General features: G+C 44.2%; 1 protein-coding gene across 1 annotated transcript; it reads right to left on the bottom strand.

Annotated features, from left to right (window-relative positions):
* Window positions 1–22,030: 22,030 nt before the first annotated feature.
* Window positions 22,031–22,654, bottom strand: LOC130463072 (uncharacterized). Its single transcript, XM_056832100.1, has one exon. It carries the CDS (start codon window positions 22,652–22,654, stop codon window positions 22,031–22,033), a length of 624 nt encoding a protein of 207 aa, XP_056688078.1.
* Between the last annotated feature and the right edge of the window lie 239 nt (window positions 22,655–22,893).

Below are 22,893 nucleotides of genomic sequence, written 5' to 3'. Positions count from 1 at the left end.
TTTTTTTTAAAATTGAAAATACAGTTCATCTAAGGCCTTGTTACTTTGGACTTAATTGCTGTTTGGGCTCCCAATTGAATATCAATTGGGTCACCAAGTCCAAAGCCCAATGGCTCAAAACAGCAACATCAAACCTGCCATAAACCAACATGGCTATTCAGCCATCAACCAAAGCCCAAGGCCCAATAGCAAAAAATGACTTATGGGCATTTATTATGCAAACACTATAAATAGGCCACCAAGGCTCACACCTCAAGGTACGTCAAATTTATCGCCTTAAGACTACTCTTCTAGAGAACTTCTCTCTAGAATCCGAACATCGTTCTTACTTAGGCATCGGAGGGGCTTTCCTCGGAAACACCCCCGAGGCTAGTGATTTTACTATTGTGCAGGTGAATTCGGACTCGACTCATTCAAGCAAGCAAGATCTTCAACACACACGAAAGGGCCTTCATTCGAAGCCCATTGTTTCCACCTTTACAACACCGGAACAATTTGGCGTCGTCTGTGGGGAAGAACACTTCAAAGCCTTGAAAAACACGAACCATCTCTCTCTGCAAAATGGTTAACGATGTTGTCAACAACAATGATGACGATATGATAGTGCGATCAGATTCAAAATCTGATGAGGAGGCGCATCCTCAATCAGTGGCGAGGTCACAGCCAAGCAGAGCAACGACCGCCACAAACGCAGGACCTCTGATTCCATCCAGGGAAGAACTCAATGCGGCCATGTCCATCATGCAAAACTTCCTCTTCAACGAGAAACAACAAGGATTGGAAAAAGATCGCAGAGAGGAGAGGAGGACCAAGCGGCGGCTGAACGAGCCGCTCAGTGTATAGGTGTCCAGACCCGAACGAGAACTCCCTCCCTTGACAGGAACACACTGTAGACACCTACATTTGTCCCCATTCCCGAAAGGGAAGGTTCGATGATGAAAGCGTAAATCTCCACTTGACAACGCATCTCCTATAAAGTAACGAATCTCAATTCCCCTTTTCATTTCACCCGAAACCTGCTATTTATAAAAACCTGCTATTTATGAAAGCCTGCTAAAAATAGTAACTTCCGTAAAGGGTAGCTTCTAAAAGTGGCAAGTCATAAAAGATAGAAACCTGTCAGAATTAGGTGTTGCACTCCAACATAAATCCTAAATGAGATAGAAAACTGCGAGAATCCTATTCCTAAAATGATTCAGAAATAAGAGTTACGTATTAATTAAAATCCTAACGAGCCTAGAGTTCTTAACAGGCCCAGACGCATTCCGTCATGAAATTGATATGCACTAAAAGACTCGATTAAGTCTCAAACACTACGGATTTCAGGAATCCGAATCTGAGTAAGAAAATAGCATAGACCCTATTTTCAACGCCTGGCTCTGGGCGCCGATAATACCTGGGTACTTGTTTTTTCCTAATTCTTTGTGGATTAGAACTCTGCAAATTCTATCGTTCCACGAACTCTCCCCTATAAATACAGCCCCAAATTCGACGTGAAAGGAGACACACAATTCATATTCTGAGTATTGACTCCACCCCTGAGCCTAAGCCTCACGCTGTGAAATTGTTCACGCGTTCTGTCGCAATCGATCCATAAATCGAACAGAACGTATCCTGTCCCATAATTTGAGATTCGTTAAATAAAAAGGAGAAATAACAAAGTCAAAGTGGTTAGTTTTCTGAGAACCGTGACGCACCTCTCAAGGGTGCGTCGTAATGTGTCCCTTTTCGATGATTTAATTGCTTTCCTCGCCCTTTTTATGAACTGTTAAACTAACTAAATCTGATTGTTCTACCACGCCTAACAAATATGATATTTTTGGGAAATTGAATTATCATGCTAGGTCCCTTAATGCTATTTAAATCAGATAATCGCGATCGATCTAGTATTATATGTTGCATATTGCTAAAATCAACTAAGATTAGTTTAATAGTTAACGCATGTCCCTTCAATTATTTATGCTGAGCTAGTAAGGATATCCTGCCTCTGGAGTTATCGACGAGCGAGTACTCCTCTCGGTAGTTACAGTCCCCCGAACCCTCAATCTCTAGCTTGCGGGTGTATGTTGAGAGATCCCCACACCAGGGATCACAAGGGAACCTACGGCCGTCGTGGTCAAACATAATTGCACTCCCTTTATGTCACGAAAACCGGGTTTTGTCAGTTTTTCTCATTGTTGTTAAAAACTGAATGGCGACTCCTATATTACTAGTCAATTGGGTGTAAACTCACAGGAAATCCAATTACACTTGATTGAATAAAAAGAATCGTCACACCCACGAGGGACGAGGTCACGCATTAGCCTCGTGCTTTTTCGACCCCCTCACAGTGGCGACTCCACTGGGGATAGTGAAGGAAATACTCGTGCTTATAGGTAATCAAAATAGCCGAAGGGTGAAACGATCCTACCCCGCGTTTATTTCCCCATCAAGTTGGGACGACCTGAAAATCAGCATATTAATGTGAACGGGCAGAACCGCATAACGAATCTCGGCTCCCTCGGGAGTTGGCACTAAGGATACCTTTCGCCAATAGGGGGTGCATACGCCGCGCATGTTGCCCACTCGATACTTGTGCAGGTAGTACACCTATCCCGAACCCAATCGCTCGCTCATTAGGTCCCTCTCGCCTGCATGCCCCCTTGGCTTGCACTTGCGGGTTGGCCTCTTGGGCGAAATTCGTCTGTTGAAGACACTACCTCGACCGGGGCATGTGTTGGATCTGCGATATAAGCGGTACCAAGCCAGGCGCAAATAACTACCCATAAAAGCCTATCATAAACTACATGACATGTTATTATTGCCTCATGATGGAATGTTAGTTATGTGTAGCGAAATATATGATTGTGTGTGACAAAGTATCCTAGAAAAACCAACGACCTTAAAAATTGCCCAAACATTCATAAACCAATTTTCAAAAGAGTTATACCGAAATACGTGTTCCGCAAACCCGAACGATCGCCACAAAAATAAGCGACGCTCAGGATGGCCTGTAACGAATCCCACAAAACGCTGCAACGCGTAAAGGACGTTATTAGGCAAGCACGCAAAATTGAAGTCGCATAAACAAAAGTAGACGCAAACAGAAAACGAGAACCAGCCTGGGACGTATTTTCAACGCCCCTGTCTGGGCGCCAGAATTTCTCACGCCCGACGCTGGGCGCTGAAGTTGCTGTTTAGCCTTCTGGTCAGGCGCAGCAGCCTCGGTGCCCGCGAAAAAGAAAATACGTAGCAAAAAAAAAACTTTTCGAAAAAAAAATTGCTGCAAGGGCGTAAGAAAAGCACTCGATTCTAAAAGCGACTCATAAAAAATAAATAACTCTTTGTGTCGTCGTTAGGCCTCCTACGACGACAATGCTCGGCTCCGAAATTAAGCATGCTAATTAAATGACCTTGAATGTCACATGGGCAAAGTATTCAAAAAATAATGTTCGAATCAAGTTTTCAAGAAAAATAATGTTCAAATGAAAAATAAGTAAATCCGAGTCTAGACTAGGCTATGCCGAAGTACAATCTAAATCCTAAGTCTTAGTTGTCTTATCCATAGAATCGGTCCTAATGCTTGGCGTCGTTCTGCAAGTTAAAAGGTTAAACCATATTGAGTCTCCCTTCCTAACATTTAAATCAATAAGCACCCATATGTAATTGTCATCCCTTGCTAAAAATCTACGGCCTCAATACTCTCTTTCACCAATAAAAAAATATATTATAGTATTTGCAAAATGGAAACAGTCACATTCTGAAAATCATTCCCCCATAGTCGCACAAACCCCAAAGTGAACCTAAGGTGTCAATACCGTTAGCAAAAAATTAAGGGCCTCAAGGCTTATGATCACATTGGGTCACGACTATCATAGTCCTCTCGAGCCACTCGCTCCTTGAAATACTCCTAAGTATGGACTAAAAGATTTTCCATGAACGCAATGTGACGAACCATGAAAATACCCGAATCGGCATGCCATAAGGCTACCATTGGGGTAAAGCAATACACACTAAGAGAGAAGCCGCACTAATGATTCTAGCCTTGCAAAAATGAAAATTCGATCTCCCCGACTAACTACCTTGCCAACATTAAAGCAAAATGGTGCATGACAAATGAACACCCAAGGGTTAAAATCTAAAGTGTCAACCAACGAAAGCTATGGTCCAATTAGCCTAAGTCTGAGAATTGCTTGGTCAAGTATTATGGGCTTACACCACGTCATTATTTTGAGTCTAGGCCACCTCCTTGTATTCATACACGGGTTATAATCAGAAAGATTAATGAAAGTTCGAGTCTAAATCACATCTCCCAATTAAATCCCAAAAACAGGAGTCTGAAAAGAAACAAAAAAAATTATTTTCGATGTAATTCTTTCGTTAAATTTCAATAAGGTAAAAATAACATTTTTGAATCTACGCTATTTGCACACTTTAAAAAACGACTAAATACGCTTGCAAAGTAAGACAATTTAAAGGTCCACCCTAGGCCTACTAAATCTAAAGGTCCACCCTAGGCCTACTAAAGCTAAAGGTCCACCCTAGGCCTACTAAAGTTAAAGGTCCACTATAGGCCTACCAAACGAGGCTCACTCAGTCTCGCCTCGTGACTCAAAGACCACAACCATCTACCTTTTAGCCCAAATAAAAAATTTGAAGGATTTATGTCGGGAGAAATCCCAAGCAAAGAGCAAAAAGAAAGAGAAAAGGGAGAGCGAAAAGAGCGAGCCATGAAATACTTAAAAAGAGAAAGAGAAAAGGGAGAGCGAAAAGAGCGAACCATGAAATACTTAGCCCGTACCTCCCAAAGTGCGAAATTTACCCAAGTAAACGAAGAAAAGAATTGAGTCAACCAATCCAATCCAAAACATAAGATTCTACGATGTCTACCCTTTCCAATCCTTATGCTCTTAGACGCCTTCGCTCTGGGGCCCCTGTTTAGCTCATTTAACCCATCCATGTTCTCATTGCCATAACCCAAGAAACCATTACCTCGACTCTTGTTCTTGAACTTGTTGTCAACCGCAAACCACGCACGGCCTTAACTCGTGCGTCATACCCATTATTTCCAAAGCCCAAACCTGTTCTTACACCACCATTAGCATAATGACCATATAACTTGTTTGGATACATCCTGTTGATATACCTGTGAGCCGTCCCCATTCTACTCATTGGCCTTGGTTGATGTAAACTCATGACCCTAGCTTGAGGCTGCAAACTGTGAGTCCTAGCGGATGTAATCCTCATGCTTGACCCATACCTATACAAATTATCCTATCTCATTCAACCCATCCTTCAAACCGTCTTGAGTCACGAATAAAAAAGGAAAACAAATAAAAAGTACAAAAAAGTAATAAATAATAAAAAAGAAACTTTGCAAAGCGCCTCTAAAGTTAGTCTAAAAAGAAAAAAAAAGCATTTAGTGCACCAAAAAAAGATCCGCCCAGAAATAATTTTCAGCGCCCACAGCTGGGCGCCGAAATCTTTAGCGCCCCAGCCTGGGCGTTGATTCTCTCTGCTCGCCAAATTTTGTCCAGAAGTGCTCGTCATTTTATCCGCACATGCACGGAAAAATAACGAACACTTGGAGGGGTACAACACGTATTCAGATATACGTACCACCAAAAAAATACATGTACTCAATCAAAAAAATATAAAACAAATTTTTGGCTTACGGCAAGGCAGCAGATTAAAATAATAATAAACTTCACTTATTCTACCGTTTCAAATAATATGTTTCCACCCCAGAACATACTTATCGAATTCGGCATTCTAAGTAACCATTTTCTAGGCTAAGAACTACGCAAGACCTGATTCCAAATTAAATCTATTTAAGGCGGATACGTAGGCAATCCATGATTCGGTCCAACCAATTTGCAAAAAAATTAAAAAAGCCTATAGAAAAACCAGAATTAAAAATAGAAGTCCCTTATTGAAATTTAATTACTTGCAATCCAAGTCGAAAGAAAAATTTAAGTCAAAGGAAGAATCCAAGTCATCAAGATGCCAAAATTAATGAGCACACATCGAAAAATAATAAGGGCACATACCCTTGCCAGAAGGAGCACTCACACTCCTAGGCACTTAGCCAAGACTCAAAAGATCGCTTTGCCTCAATTGAATGGAGGCTAGCGCAAGCGCCCATGACCTCTAAAGTACCCGACTTGACCCTCCCTAAAGCGAACTAACTCACTTAAAGACCTTCTTTCACCACTAGACACAGTCACAATCGCCAACAAGTAGTAAAGGCAGTAAGCTTGCAAAAAAAGAAGATTGTTCTACGGCATCGCCCCATCGTTCCTTCGAACTCAGGGCACCCGTTCATAGTAATTCAAATGCTTGCAAATCCCCTTTGAAAAAAAAAAATCAGACATTGTCAATAGGACTTGGCACTTAACCAAGGCTCACCCTAATCAGACATGTAGCATGGGCACCTAAAATCGAAATCTGAAAGTATCATTAATGAGAAGACATAACAGCAACTGAGGGCTAAAAATTGAAATGAAAGAGCTAGGGAAAGAACTAAGTATACCTTGACCTTTTGTACAGACATACACCAAGTAAATCTAAGTCGATTTGAAAACGGTTTATACTCCCGCAATTCTGGAAAGGATGGCCCTAAAAGCCTAAAGCATATGCCAAACGGGCACAAGTATATCTTGACGCCTGCATCCTGGCTTCCAGCAAATCCTTAGACAGCGTTCCAAAAATCGTAACAGTATTTTGATTCACTCAGGTAATCCTGTACGAACCCTTCTATAAGTTAACCTACTTAGGACACCTCGGGTCGTACACAGTAGGACTCGGATTTTAAATAATTTCCAAATAATTTTCAAAGACTTCTTCGAACATAATAAAGAGTCGTTGGTTTAATCTAAGTATACGTTTATCCCGATGTTGCAAGTGAGTAAAAAAGATTTCTAAATATGATTATGGGTAAAGAAAGGCACCTAACTTTTGGTCAAGGCACACTTCCACATGTTACTACCTTGACCATGGCGATGTCGCATAATACGACATTTACAAGAGAAGTAGCAGGTCACTACTCGAACGTACCTCGCACTAAACGAGTCTGGTTCAAACTATTCATGATCCATGTCACCATGAATGCATAAAGACGTATACAAAGCATTATAGCACCAAGCCAATCCCGTAGCTACAATTGGAGGCTTGAGAAAAACACTCTAAAAATGCTCGAAATGACGATTTTATCGCAAATTCTCGACGCTAATGCTATACATACGTCATAGGGGCACAATCCTAAGCTTTAATTGTGTAAAACGAACCTTAGAGTGGCTACAACCCCGCCCAAATTCTAAGCGCTACTTAGAATATATAAAGTCACCCCACTAACAAAGGGTAACTGAAAATCGCGAGTCACCAAAACTCCGATCAAACTACTGCACATAACGCTCGCCCTACAAGCGCCCGTTACACAGTCTACCTCGTTCCAAAGCAAAAGCGAAAGAAAAAAATCAAAAAAAAACTGTCAAAATTCTGCCCAGAAATCATTTTCAACGCCCAGAGCTGGGCGCCGATATCTTTAACGCCCCAGCCTGGGCGCTGATTCTTTCTGCTAGCCAAGTTTTGCCCAGATATAAAAATAAGAAAGAAACACCTATGAATCCTCGCATCGAACGAAGTAATAAGCCGTGCATACCCACGAAGAAGGTGCTACACCTGTTCGAACACCTGACCGAAGCGTGATGAATTACTCCAATGCAAAAAAAATATTTAATAATGATATCCCAATACCTGGAGGAATGTTCTAAGACACGCTGTTAGGACACACAAGCCTACACCGCACCATAAGTTCAACCATCCCGCGGTACAAGTCTAAAAAAATGAGGGAGTAAGGCATATTGCGCTAATGTAGGCACGACCAAGAGCACGTGTAAAAGAGGCAAAGACTACTTATCGCCCACATTCAAAATGCAAGTCACACGACTCCTACATTAAGGATTAAAGGTAGCAAAATATTACCTACCACGGAAGGGATAGCTCGCACCTACACGAGCGGAACCCCAGGGCATCTTTCTCAAAAGAACCTACAAAAATCGTACGCCAAAAGGAAGCTTCCCAACATGCATACTTGGGGGCTCCAAGCTACGAAATAACCATAGCAAAATAAAAAAAAATCTCGAAGCAAATGTTTGAACAATCGAAAGGGCACGATGTTTGAGCCCACTTCATGAATGGGCCTGAACCCTATCAAGCTTCTAAGCAAACTATTCAAAATCAGTCGTTGCTCAAAAAAAAAAAATGAAACAATTCAAGCAAACTGATTAATGGACCGCACACCAAGGCCATTCTATGAACGCTCGTTCGCACACACATATCATCTTTTCTAAGTATCGAACATTTACGAACGCGTTCAAAAGAAAAAAAGGGGGAAAACGGACGAACAAGAGGCCGGCTGTGTCATAAAGAAACCTCGCCATAAATTATTTTTACCGCCCAGCGCTGGGCGCCGAAATCATTAACGCCCAGGAATGGGCGCCGAAAATGATTCCAGACCCAAAAAACAGCCCTGACTTCTATAGGGCCCTGCCATATTTATTCGACTTAAAAATTGCCGATTCCTTTACTGAAAGTCGCACCTCACGACTTTTTAAAGAGTAGCACACCATTACAAAGATCGCTCGCACTTACGAGCACAATCCCAAACACGATCAAGGACATTACAGAATGCGTATCCCCAAGGAACCTCTTTGTCAAGAAATGACCGTCAAGCACGAATGCTTGGGGGCTTGAAAGAAAATATATATTATGCAAAGTAAAAACAATATTCCCAGACTACGCTGTACGAAGTCCCGTGTTTGGATGTCTCAAAAAATAAAACCGGTTTACGACCTCAAGACAAAGGTCGCGGTTGATGCTTATACATAGTCCCCTAATAAAGGACCCAGGTAGTGGCAAGATTGAGCCGTAAATACTAGCTCAAAACCATAAAAGATGATGACCACAAGACAATGGTCCGTCTAAGCACGTTGTCAACCCACATTCAGGTTACAACTAAACCCGAGCATCCCTCGAAAGAATTCGCTCCTGCGAGAATGAATAAGAAAAGAAATTCTCAAAGAAATCACAAGAACAAATGAAATAGGGACTTGCCCACCTCAATCAGGCAAGATCGCGCCACGAACCGCGCGAGTTCCAAATAGAAAAACGAATTCAGGGGTGTCCACCCTTAGCGGACAGGGCTCGCCCACCTTCAGCGGGCGGGGTCTGCGTCACTAGCCGGGAAGATCCTCAGTTTTCGAAAAATAGAATCTTCAAAAAACACAATGAAACAGGCTCGCCATCTTTAGCCGGCGGGGTCTACGTCAGAAGCCGCGTAGGTCCTTATTTTCAAATTTCAAAAACAAGATTCGTCCACTTTTTCGGACGGGGCGTCCACCCTTAGCTGACAGGCTCGCCATCTTTAGCCGGCGGGGTCTACGTCACAAGCCGCGTAGGTCCTTATTTTCAAATATTCAAAAACAAGATTCGTCCACTTCTATCGGACGGGGTGTCCACCCTTAGCGGACAGGTTCGCCATCTTTAGCCGGCGGGGTCTACGTCACAAGCCGCGTAGGTCCTTATTTTCAAATATTCAAAAACAAGAATCGTCCACTTTTTCGGACGGGGCGTCCACCCTTAGCGGAAAGGCTCGCCACCTTTAGCCGGCGGGGTCTACGTCACAAGTCGCGTAGGTCCTTAGTCGCTGCAGCGATAACTTTTTCTGGTTTTCCCTTTTCCAAAAATTAAAAGGATTGGTTTTCCGTTTTTTCCAAAGAAGAGCGATGTGCTGGATTTTCCTTCGTTTTACGTCCCATAAAAACAAGGAGGTTTTCTCGTTTAACTAGCCCTGAAAATGAGAATCTTTAAAAAAACATTTTTTACGTCGTGATTGGGCTTGGCCAGGCCCAATTACACTTTATAGCTTTGATTTCGAAAACATCTGTAGCTACTCCCAATGACAAAGTGAGGGAGTTTCTACGCCTCTTTAGATACTTCCAATGACAAAGTGAGGGAGTATTCTATACTATCCGTTGACAAATCCCAATGACACGTGAGGGATATGTCGACACTTCAAGTGATGACCCTTAAGTCAAATGTTATCACTCGGGGGCTCGTGAGACCCTCGCCAAAACAGGTCACCATGGCTTGTGTGACGCACTCCGTCTAAAACTTTGACCATCGTCTTACTCCAAGACTCAGTCAAATTGGGGGCTAACTGTAGACATCTACATTTGTCCCCATTCCCGAAAGGGAAGGTTCGATGATAAAAGCGTAAATCTCCACTTGACAACGCATCTCCTATTAAATAACGAATGTCAATTCCCCTTTTCATTTCACCCGAAACCTGCTATTTATAGAAACCTGCTATTTATGGAAACCTGCTAAAAATAGTAACTGTCGTAAATGGTAGCTTCTAAAAGTGGCAAGTCATAAAAGATAGAAACCTGTCAGAATTAGGTGTTGCACTCCAACATAAATCCTGAAGGAAATAATGCCCTTGGTCCAAGTATGCATTCTATGTTAACTCTAATAAAAGCGGTTCAGTATTAATTAACAAGTTAATAAATTCAGTGAGATCAAGTGAGCTGAATGCCTAGCTAGAGGCCGCTTCAGTTCAAGTGGAATTAATGATATTAATCCACAGCTTACTCTTGACTGAACCCGTAGGGTCACACAAATAGTACGTAAACGGATCAAATATTTAATGGCATTAAATACTCTATCTATGGATTTAGGATAAATTAATTAATTAGAGTTCTAATGGGATTCTAGTTTAATTAATTAGTATCATAATAGGATTCCAATTCCCTTTCCAAACCTCTATAAATAAGGGCCTAGGGTCATAATTTATGAGGACGATTGAAGTATTCAAAGGGTAAGTTTTTGAAAGAAAAATCAGCAATACACTTGCAAACACATAGCCGAAATTCCTAGTAACCTTAAGGGCGATTCTAGTTGGTCAATCTTGAGGCGGATCCGGACGTACTGTGGACTATCTACGGAGGGACGACATTTGGAGTCCTAAAGACTTGCTCTTGTTCGGTTCGGGCGCAGCTAGGGAAGGCACGATACAACATGTATGCATCTATTCTATGCTAAATGATTATGTGTAAATAATATGCTTTCCTGGCTTTATGGTTTTTCCGCATGATTTATGAATTGTCATATGTATCATAACCTAACAAATCCTAAATGAGATAGAAAACTGCGAGAATCCTATTCTTAAAATGATTCGGAAATAAGAGTTACGTATTAATTAAAATCCTAACGAGCCTAGAGTTCGTAACGGGCCCAGACGCATTCCGTCATGAAATTGATACGCACTAAAAGACTCGATTAAGTCTCAAACACTACGGATTTCAGGAATCCGAATCTGACTAAGAAACAGCCCATACCCTATTTTCAACGCCTGGCTCTGGGAGCCGAAATCTTCGGCGCCCAGGCCTGGGCGCTGAAAATACCTGGGTACGTGTTTTTTCCTAATTCTTTGTGGATTAGAACTCTGCAAATTCTATCGTTCCACGAACTCTCCCCTATAAATACAGCCCCAAATTCGACGTGAAAGGAGACACACAATTCATATTCTGAGTATTGACTCCACCCCTGAGCCTAAGCCTCACGCTGCGAAATTGTTCACGCGTTCTGTCGCAATCGATCCTTAAATCGAACAGAACGTATCCTGACCCATAATTTGAGATTTGTTAAATAAAAAGGAGAAATAGCAAAGTCAAAGTGGTTAGTTTTCTAAGAACCGTGACGCACCTCTCAAGGGTGCGTCGTAATGTGTCCCTTTTCGATGATTTAATTGCTTTCCTCGCCCTTTTTATGAACTGTTAAACTAACTAAATCTGATTGTTCTACCACGCCTAACAAATATAATATTTTTGGGAAATTGGATTATCATGCTAGGTCCCTTAATGCTATTTAAATCAGATAATCGCGATCGATCTAGTATTATATGTTGCATATTGCTAAAATCAACTTAGATTAGTTTAATAGTTAACGCATGTCCCTTCAATTATTTATGCTGAGCTAGTAAGGATATCCTGCCTCTGGAGTTATCGACGAGCGAGTACTCCTCTCGGTAGTTACAGTCCCCTGAACCCTCAATCTCTACCTTGCGGGTGTATGTTGAGAGATCCCCACACCAGGGATCACAAGGGAACCTACGGCCGTCGTGGTCAAACATAATTGCACTCCCTTTATGTCACGATAACCGGGTTTTGTCAGTTTTTCTCATTGTTGTTAAAAACTGAATGGCGACTCCTATATTGCTAGTCAATTGGGTGTAAACTCAAAGGAAATCCAATTACACTTGATTGAATAAAAAGAATCGTCACACCCACGAGGGACGAGGTCACGCATTAGCCTCGTGCTTTTTCGACCCCCTCACACACACCTAACGTCGAGATGGATGGAAAGCACGTGGGACACCCAAAAAAGGGCACAACAACAACCAGATTGGTTTGCAAAACCAACACATCCCCCAACAGCTCTCTAAACCGGATCGACTGCTCCTAACACTCGGATCCGAAGCTCAGTACTCAGCAGGTTGAGGCCCTCGGTCCATTCGAGGTTAAGACCTTCGATCCATTCAAGGCTTGGGGTAGGCGAATCAAGTAGATCCAGCGAACGGCCCGAGGTCAGTAGCCGAGAAAGAAGAAGAGACAGGAGGCATGATCGAACCCCTAGCCCCCGTCGTACGCTCGAGCGTTCTAACCACAAAACCCCGGCAAACGAAGGCATCAGGGCTAGAGTCGGGAAAAGAATCATGACTCCAACGTCATCCCCTTTCTCGGATGAGCTGATCATGGAAAAAATCCCAAAGGTCAGACTACCAGCACACCTGACATATAGCGGAACCACGAATCCGAGGGATCACATCATCTCCTACGAGCAACAAATGTTCCTGAGCCCCTACTCCGAAGCATGTTGGTGCAAATATTTCCCAACCACGCTAACCGGGGTGGCGGGAGAGTGGTTCAGATCGCTGCCGAAGGGATCGATCAAAAGCTGGAAGAAGTTGAAGAAGAGATTCTACACGCAGTTCGTGAGCAACAATCTCCCCGAACGAACCACCGCAGAATTAACCTCAATCCAACAACAAAGAGACGAAAGTCTAAGAGAATTCATGGCCAGATTCATGAAGGAATCAACAAACATACCAAACTTGCATCCAGACGTGGCCATCTTCGCTTTAAAGCACACACTCCAGGAAGGGAAATTTCGTGACAAACTGTCGATGAAAAAGCCCTCCAAAATAGCCGACGTGCTCCAAATGGCTGATGCATTCATCGGAACCGAAGAGTTCAACAAAGCTGCTGCAAGATTGAAAGGATCGTCGGATCCGAGAGATACGAAAAACCACCAGAGCAAGCCCGAGGGCAGCTCAAGGAAAGGGAAAAAGAAAGTGGGAGTTAGAGATATGAGCCCGAAGAAAGACGGGAGAAGGGGTGAACTTCAACCCAAATACACTAACTACACTCCACTATCTCTGCACCGAAAGGAAATTTTTAGCCTCAACAGAAATGATGAGAAGTGGAAGCTACCAGGGAAGCTCAAGTCCAACCCAGCTCGGAGAAACAAGAACAAATGGTGCGATTTTCACGATGACTTCGGTCACCACACCGAGGAATGCAACTCGCTAAATGATAACATTGAGGACCTCGTTCGCCGAGGCTACCTGAAACAATACTTGTTAGACCGAAGGGAGGAAAAAGAAAAAGCCGCAAGCGACAAACCGCACGAGCAATCCCAGAAAAGGGTTTACGAAGCAACAGGGCAGAAGAAGAATGACATCCTGGTGGTGTTCGGGGGACAGAGGTCTGGCCAGGCCAGCAAGAAACACCTAAGAGCTCTCTCCCATCGAGTCAACTTCAGCGCCGTGGGAGACAGCCAACCACACCCCCCGAACATGACTTTCACTGCTGATGATTGCTTCGGGGTCCAATACAAACATGACGATCCCTTGGTAATTTTCATGGATCTCAATAACCACAACGTACACCGAGTGTTGGTCGACGGAGGAAGTGCCGTCAACATCATCTTCAGACATTGCTTCGAGCAGCTGATCCTCGAGGAGTCAGAAGAATCGATGACGAAAGTTAGCTACCCCCTGATCGGATTCAACGGATCCGCAGCTATCCCTCGGGGATAGATCACCCTACCATTTACGGTTGGCGAAGGCCAAGCAGCGAAAACCCTCCGAGACGAATTCCTAGTGATGGATTGCGACTCAGTATACAATGTCATCATGGGGAGAACCATGATTCACAAAATGCAAGCAATCCCATCCACATACCATCAACTGATGATATACGTCTCAGACGCAGGATTTGCCGAGCGAATTAGAGGTGATCAAGAGGTTGCAAGAAGAACCTGCCACACCGCCATCCGAAAGCCTAAATTAAGAGACGGTTCCGAGGTTGAGGAAGAAAAGAACGATCCCCCAAAAGAGGAGAACGAGGCTATGAGGAGAAAAGCAGGCACGAGCAGCCTATCTCCCGCGGAGGTCGATGCTCATCCCGAAACCCTATCTCCCGAGCGAGATCAAGAAATGGAGGATATCTTCCTCGAAAAAGATTCAGACAGGAGCGTGCGAATAGGTAAGGGCCTAAGCTCGGGGCTCCGAATCGATCTGATCCAACTGCTTAGGGATCATAAAGACATTTTTGCATGGTCAGCAGCAGACATGCCAGGGATAGATCCGAAGCTGATTTGTCACAAGATGGACGTCAACGCTGAAGCTCGGAGAGCTCATGAGGAAATCATTCTCTGCCCCATTGCTGAAGTGTGTGGGTCCATCCGACGCTAACTACATCCTAAGGGAAATCCACCTCGGAATATGCGGAAACCACATCGGAGGCAGGACATTGGCACACAAAGCCCTTCGGGCCGGATACTGGTGGCCCACTATGGTTTCCGAAGCAAAGCAGATGGCGAGGAAATGCGAGAAGTGCCAAAAATTCGCACCAGCTATCCACCAGCCAGCTCAAACTCTACAATCAACACTATATCCCTTACCATTCGCACAGTGGGGGTTAGACATCATTGGTCCCTTCCCCTCAGCTGCGAACCAAAAGAAGTGGCTGATTATAGGAGTCGACTATTTCAGCAAATGGATCGAAGCCGAAGCCGTTTCCTCCATCACCGAACCACAGGTTCACAAATTCATCTGGCAGAACATCATCACAAGGTTCAGCATACCAAGATTAATGGTCTTCGACTACGGAAAATAGTTCGACAACACCTCGCTGCAAAAATGGTGCAAGCAGTTCGGCATCCACCTACCTTACTCAGCGGTCTGCCACCCACAAAGCAATGGACAAGCCGAAGCTGCAAACAAACTCATTCTCAACGCACTCAAGAAAAGAGTCGAGGATGAAAAAAGCAAGTGGCTAGAAGAGCTACCTGGAACGTTATGGTCCTTTCGGACCACCGAGAATGAAGCCACTGGGCAAACACCATTTCATCTAGTGTACGGGTCCGAGGCTGTCATCCCTGTGGAAATCGGAACAGAAAGTTTGAGGATCCAGGCATACAACAAGTATGATGGACTTCAAGGAGAAAGCAACGAACAACTTCTGTCCGAAGCTCTCGACCTACTAGATGAAGCTCGGAACGATGCTAGAACACTCAACGCAGCCTACTTACAGAGGGTCAACAAGCATTACAATCGAAGAGTCAACGCCAGACCTCTAAAGGTCGGCGATCTAGTACTCAGAAACGCCGCCTCAGTTCAGAAAGGACGGATCCATGGCAAACTCTCAGCCACCTGGGAAGGACCATACATCATCCATTCCGAAAAAAGGCCGGGACTTTTATGCTAAAATAGTTAGATGGAACAATATTGAAGAACCATTGGAATACCTATGTTGTCAAGAAATATTTTGTATGATCTCTGTCTGTAATCCAAGTAAGTTGTTTAATGAGAAGAGGAAAGCCTTTGGTACCATGTGTTTCATTAAACCTATCTCTATATTTTAAAATTCATTGTCCTTTTATATACATGCAGCCTCGGATCTGATCAATCCGAGACTATAAACAGGTTGACTTTTCCCATTCCTTGATAAAATGCAAGAAATAACCAAATCATGTACTTCGGGGCATCGCCCAGAATCCTCGGATTCGCGATACCTCGATAAACCTTGTTCGCAACAAACAGTCGCTCAAATCAAGTTATAAAACTTCGGCTCAGATCCATGGATCGCCAAAGTCATAACTAAGAGGCAGACTAGCGATCTCTTGCCCTGGTTTCTGAACCACAAGAGATCGGAAGAACAATTCAGACCTCTTAGCAGATCGACGGATCTGAAGAGTCTGGAAACCAAAGAGTCTCTTAGCAGATTTACGGATTTGAAGAACTCGCAAAACCAAAGAGTCTCTTAGCAGATCTACGGATTTGAAGAACTCGTAAAATTAAAGAGTCATTTAGCAGATCTACGGATTTGAAGAACTCGCTAATCTGCGGATTCAAAGGCAGACTTAAAGCTTCTGAAGTGCAAAAAAGTTGAAAAGAGGCAGCCAAATAACAAACACTCAGTTTTCATTCAATATTCGGGGGAAGTACAAATACATCAAACAGCTCGGTGCATACCCGAGGACCCTCAAAAATTGAAAACAAAATGAAACAGTTAAAATCGGCAGCCATCAACAGACAATACCGGCCTACCGAAGTACTAAGAAAGCAAAAAGAAATAAGTACAACGCAGCGCCGAGGTAAAAGGGGGAAAGGCAAGCACACATTCGGAAGTCCTCAACTGGAACCAACCGACTATGAGGAAGACAACTGCCCGAATCCCTAACTCTTGGGAGTTTCAGAAACAGCCCCCTGGGGAGCATCTTTTGAAGAACCCCCAGCAGTGGTGTCACCTTCGGAATTCACCTTCTGAGCCCAAGCCTCTGCAAGAGCAGCTTGGCGTTCAGCTTCGTCTTCATCTCGGTCAGCTTGGCATTCCACCAAGTGATCCTGGGCCCGCATCCAGAGAGGAACCTTCTCATTCCAAGGGAAATGAGGCATGTGCTTCGCAAACATGCGCCGAGCGTCCAGGATACCATTCCAATACTGTTCTCTACACTGATCAGCAGTATAGAGGTCAACTCTGTCCTGTTCTAGCCTCCGAATGTACTCATCCTTCTCTCAGATCTTTAGCTGAAGAACGGGCACCTTGTCAGCTTCATTCTGGATCAGCTCCTGATTCTTGACAAACTGCTGGAGCCTCGCCTCCGCATCCTTGCTCTCCTTATCAGCCGCCTCAAATTTAGACTTCATCTCCTTGAGAAGTCTATCCTTTTCTTCAAGTTCGCCCGCGAACTTGGTGGCCATATCTTTCTTCTCCTTGTTGAAGGAAGCTATCTTCTCAACATCCTCTTCAACTTGGAAGGTGAGCTTGCCAACTTCGGCCCCGATCTCCTCCGCAATAGCTCTAGCCTCGCGAGTGTACTTGAGATACAGTTGCTTAACTTCCACAAGCTCGGAGAGTAGCTGCCCAGCCTTCTGGTCCAAAATAGGAATATCACGAGCATAAGCCTCCTGATATTTCTTCAGTTTCCTCTCCTCAACCGAGCTGCACTCAGAAGCGAACGAGGACCAGAAAACAGCCTGGAAAGAAGAAAAGATAAGCAAAAAACGGAGAAGAAGCATAAACAAGGAGACAACACGAAAAGAATCCCAACACTTACCTCATTCAAGTAATACTGGGCCATCATAGCTGGATTCCTCTCTTCGACCCCAGGAACCCTCCACTGCGGATTGGCCCGAAGCAGGTTCTCCCTAGCAGCTTCGGGACCCACCAACGAGCCCACATGAGCTAAAGGATCCTCCCTCAGGACCGAAGGCCTAGCATACTGAGCCATCGCTTCCCTCACTTCCTCGGGAATTCTCTTCAGCGGAACATCCGAGCAAGAATCGGCATGGATCAGCCTATCCAGAGCCGAAGTAGAGGTAGAGCCCAAAGATTCATGGCGCCTCTTCTTCCCCTAGCCCTGTTCAGGCTGCTCCTCCGCGAATTCAGCAGAAGGGACAGTCTTCTCGGTCACCGATGCCACGGGAATCTCAACGTCAGGACCCGTAAGATCCACCATCACCTTATCTGGACTTCTCTCCCTTTCGAGAGGGGCGTCAGCAGATTTCTCTTTTTCCTCGGCCACGATGGGAACATCCGAACCAAGAGCAGAGTCGGTCTCGAGCGCCTCCACCGCCTTGGTGATATCTTGGATCACGATCCCCGAAGGATTAGACGGCTTCAACGGAGAAGGGATAGCAGTCTCCTCAGCCAACGGCTGATCAACGGGCGGCAGCTCCGAAACCACCACACTCTTTAACTTCTTCCCTGGCAAGGGCATGAAGTGAAGAAGGTTCTTGGGAGGAGGCATATCTTCCAAAGTCGTTTCCTACAAAAGCAACCATTCAAAGGTCAACTTCGGAAAAGAAAAAGCATAACCCAAGAAAGTTACTGGATCAAAGCCATACCTTCTCCGAAGTCTGAGAAACCTTCGCCTTCTTCGGATGCGCAGAAGACCTTAGAAGAGTGCTACCCTTCCTCTTCCTCTGATCCTAAGAAAGGAGATCGAGGGTAAATAAACCAGAAGAAACCAAAAGAAGGAATAAAGTCAAAAGGTGAAGTACCCGGTTCCTAGATAAAGAGATATCTATCCGAGCCGGGGATGAAACCGAAGGAACAGCACGCGGCGCAACGTCAGTCCCAGGACCCTAAAAAGATGGTCCAGGACCAAGACCTTAGCCGACGGCCAACCAAAAAGGAGTAAAAGTCGAGTAAAATCGAGGAGATAGAAACACTCACTGGATCCGAAGTTGTCCGAAGGGGAGGAAGCACGACCTTCACTGGAATAGCTTCGGGAGAAGAAGCAGAATCAAACGGATCGGCTCGAACTTCAGAAATCCGAGCAACACCCGAAGGAGACAACACGTAATCCTTCAGACGAGGATTGCGAGGATTCTCTTTCCCGAACTTGTACTCAGGAGTCGAGTCGTGAATAGTTCGCAGATCCAAGGAAATGCCCAGAATCTCAGGATCGATACGACTAAAACCGTATTCTGCAAAACAAAATTACGAAACAAGTCAATAAATCGAAAAAAAGAGAGGAGGCCAAACTCACTGAAACACGGTCCCAGCTGAAGGACACCTACCCCTGTCAAAAATCCTGCTGAGACCGGCGGCAGCAAGAATGTCCTCCCGCAAAATGTAGTTAAGGTTCGGGAGCCAGCTAGACTGCAGTCTGTAATTATCCTCCCGAGCCAGAAACCACTGGAGGAGATCCACGTAGTGCTGATGACTCCGATCCGGAGCAGCCACCCCCACCATATCAGGATCAGGCCTCACGAACCACTTAGGAGGACGATAGAAGTTGGGATGCTTCGGATCCGTCGGCACGCGAACGAGCAACCACTCCGTCTTCCAATTATGGTCGGAGCTGAGGTAAGGGTAAGCCGTAATATAGTTTGGCTCGCCCCTTTTTCGAGATTTCTTGTTGATGATGGTCCACCAACCATACCCATCACCCTTGGAAGCATGGTTGAAGGACAGATTGTGAAGATCTTTAAAAACGGAGACGGAGCAGGGAAAATTAACAAAATCGCATACCCATCGAAATCCGATGATATGCCTCATGGACTTGGGAGTAAGTTGGGCCAAACTGATGTTGTACGACACCAGGAGCTCGGAAATGAACGGATCCAAGGGAAAACAGAGACCATTCTCCAAGTGATGAGTGTACACAGAGATGAATCCCTTCGGCGGATGAGTCACCCGAGGACGCTCCTGTTCGGGAAGTTCACACCAGTACCCCAAAGCGTGCTGGATTCCATATAACTCTTCGGCCTTCCGATGGTAGGCCCCCAGCTTCACCTCCACCAACCAGTCACCACTGACTGATTTCTCCAGCGGACCATCAATCTTGGTGGTCTCATGCAAAATCGGAGCAAGCTTACCCTTCGGATCAATGAACTGGAAACTCAGGGTAAGGCCGACGATGACCCGAAGAACCAGCCTTCTTACCAGAAGCAGCGCAGCACCATCTTTGGTGGCATCCCAACTAGTCGAACGTTTCTCCACCACCTTATCCGAAGGCCAGCCCTTCGAAGTTTTCTGTACCCTTTCCGAAGGCACCTCTTCTCTCTCACTGGAAGAGCCAACGACGAACTTACTCTTGCCCTTGTTCTTCGCCATGGTTGCGAATTCTAGGTCTAGGGTTCAGATGGAGGAGTAGAAGAAAGAGCGAGAAAAAATAAGGGAAATTCACAAACAAGTTACCTTCTTCCGAAGCGGAATTCGCCGACAATGTGAATGAGACAAGTTCCCGAAGACAAAAGCTAACTGAAATCCGTAGATCTGAAGAAACTCGAAGGCTGCGATCACCGGAAAAAGAAGGGAAATTTGTATGAAAGAGAGAGAAAGTAAAGGTTTGAAAGGAAGCCTGCGTCCAGTATTTATAGAGGAAAAAGGCGCACCAACTTCCTTCAAACCCACGACCTCCACGATGCAAAACAAGTCCCAACACTTGTCATTAATGCAAGTCACCCCTTTTCAAAAAAAAGAGAGGGAACCTTTGGACTTCTCACAACTGAAAACCCATCCATTTTATTCTAAATGGACGCGGTCTTTGGGGCATGTTGTTTGGGCTCCCAATTGAATATCAATTGGGCCACCAAGTCCAAAGCCCAATGGCTCAAAACAGCAACATCAAACCTGCCACAAACCAACATGGCTATTCAGCCATCAACCAAGGCCCAAGGCCCAATAGCAATAAATGACCTATAGGAATTTATTATGCAAACACTATAAATAGGCCACCAAGGCTCACACCTCATGGTATGTCCAATTTATCGCCTTAAGACTACTCTTCTAGAGAACTTCTCTCTAGAATCCGAGCATCGTTCTTACTTAGGCATCGGAGGGGCTTTCCTCGGAAACACCCCCGAGGCTAGTGATTTTACTCTTGTGCAGGTGAATTCGGACTCGACTCATTCAAGCAAGAAAGATCTTCAACACACACGAAAGGGCCTTCACTCGAAGCCCATTGTTTCCACCTTTACAACACCGGAACAATTGCAGTTATTTTTTTTTTTTGCTAGGCAAGTAAGGAAATATATTAATGCTCAACCAAAATACAACCTACACTAGCTCAAAGGGAAGCAAACCAACTAGGTTGGACTCCTTCATCAAAGAGCTAGGAACAGACTAAGACATTACAAGCTCATAAACCATAAGCTATCTCTTCTACTTACTTTCTTAGGCATTACATACAAGATTCTCTCCTTAACAGATTGCTTGATCTTACTCACCACATGTTGCACAGTTGGGATAGAAGCATTCCAGAAACTGCTATTTCTACTTTGCCAAATGAAGTACACTACTGCTGCTAAGGCGGCATAGACAACTTGCTTCTTGAATTTTGTCAATCTACTATGACTTGTCACTCTCCAAAGCTGGAGTAGATTACAGGATAGAGCAGATAACTTCAACCAAACTTTAAGTGCCATAATACATCTGCTACTGTAAGGACAGTTAAAGAACAGATGAGCATGCTCCTCATCATACAGATCACACAGAAGACAGGTTGCAGAGGTAGAAATTCCAATTCTTGCCAATTTTGCAGTGGTTGGAGCCGTTCCTGCACAACCAGCCAGGATATAAATCTATGCTTGGGGGTGTTTAACCTATTCCACACCATACTGTCCCAATGAATCAGAGGTTTTACACCAATGATCTTCTCATAAACACCCTTCACAAAATATTGAGTGATGGCAGCAAACTCTGCCTGAGTATACACCAATTTGAGCATCTCTTTTGTAGCATAGATTCTTTTCCAATACCAGCTAGCAGCAGCTTTAGGCTGATAAGTCCACCAATCCCCATCCTTTACATACACTGCATTGATCCACTTAATCCACACATTATCTTGTTTAGAAGCAATAGGCCAGACATACTTCCCCATACTGGCTATGTTCCATTTGAATACATCTCTGAAACCCAGACCACCATATTTCTTGTCACAACAAGATCTATCCCAAGAAATGTTGCTTGGCTTATTGCTGTAAGCCTGTCCACTCCATAGGAATGCTGAAACCTAGACCACCATATTTCTTGTCACAACAAGATCTATCCCAAGAAATGTTGCTTGGCTTATTGCTGTAAGCTTGTCCACTCCATAGGAATGCTCTACACACTTTGGTAACATTCTGCAACACCTGCTTGGGAAGAATAAAGATTTGTGCCCAATACACGTGAACACTAAGCAAGACTGAATTTATGAGCTGCACTCTAGCTGTGTAAGACAAATTCCTAGAACTCCATATTTTAATTCTAGAGATCATCCTATCAACTAAAACATCACACTGAGCTGCAGAGATTCTCTTAGCACAGATAGACACTCCTAGATATTTAAAAGGCAGATTGCTCCTGGTCAAACCAGAAACACTCACAATTCTAGCACAATCACTCTCACGCATACCACAATAGTAGATAGCAGATTTGTGCTTGTTTGCAAGAAGGCCAGTAGAATCAGAAAAGAGCTTAAAAGCTTGCAACATAAGATAAACAGAAGGAAATTCACCTTTGCTACACATGATGAGATCATCAGCAAAGCACAAATGGGTGAGTTTAATACCTTGACATCTAGCATGGAACTGGAATAAATGATGCTCACTCATTTTGTGAAGGATTCTGGAAAGATATTCCATACATAGAACAAACATGAGAGGAGAGATAGGATCTCCCTATCTTAAGCCTCTTTTAGACTTGAAGAATCCATGTATTGTGCCATTTAACATTAAGGAAAATTTTGGAGTGGTCACACATTCCATGACAAGATCCACAAAATCACCTGGGAAGCCCAACTGGTACATCATTTCTTGTAAAAACTCCCAGTCTACAGTATCATAAGCCTTTT

Source organism: Spinacia oleracea, chromosome 6 (assembly GCF_020520425.1).
Source record: "Spinacia oleracea cultivar Varoflay chromosome 6, BTI_SOV_V1, whole genome shotgun sequence".
Taxonomy (NCBI): domain Eukaryota; kingdom Viridiplantae; phylum Streptophyta; class Magnoliopsida; order Caryophyllales; family Amaranthaceae; genus Spinacia; species Spinacia oleracea.
Note: the sequence above shows the minus strand (reverse complement) of the source record. Positions and strands in the feature narration are given on the sequence as shown.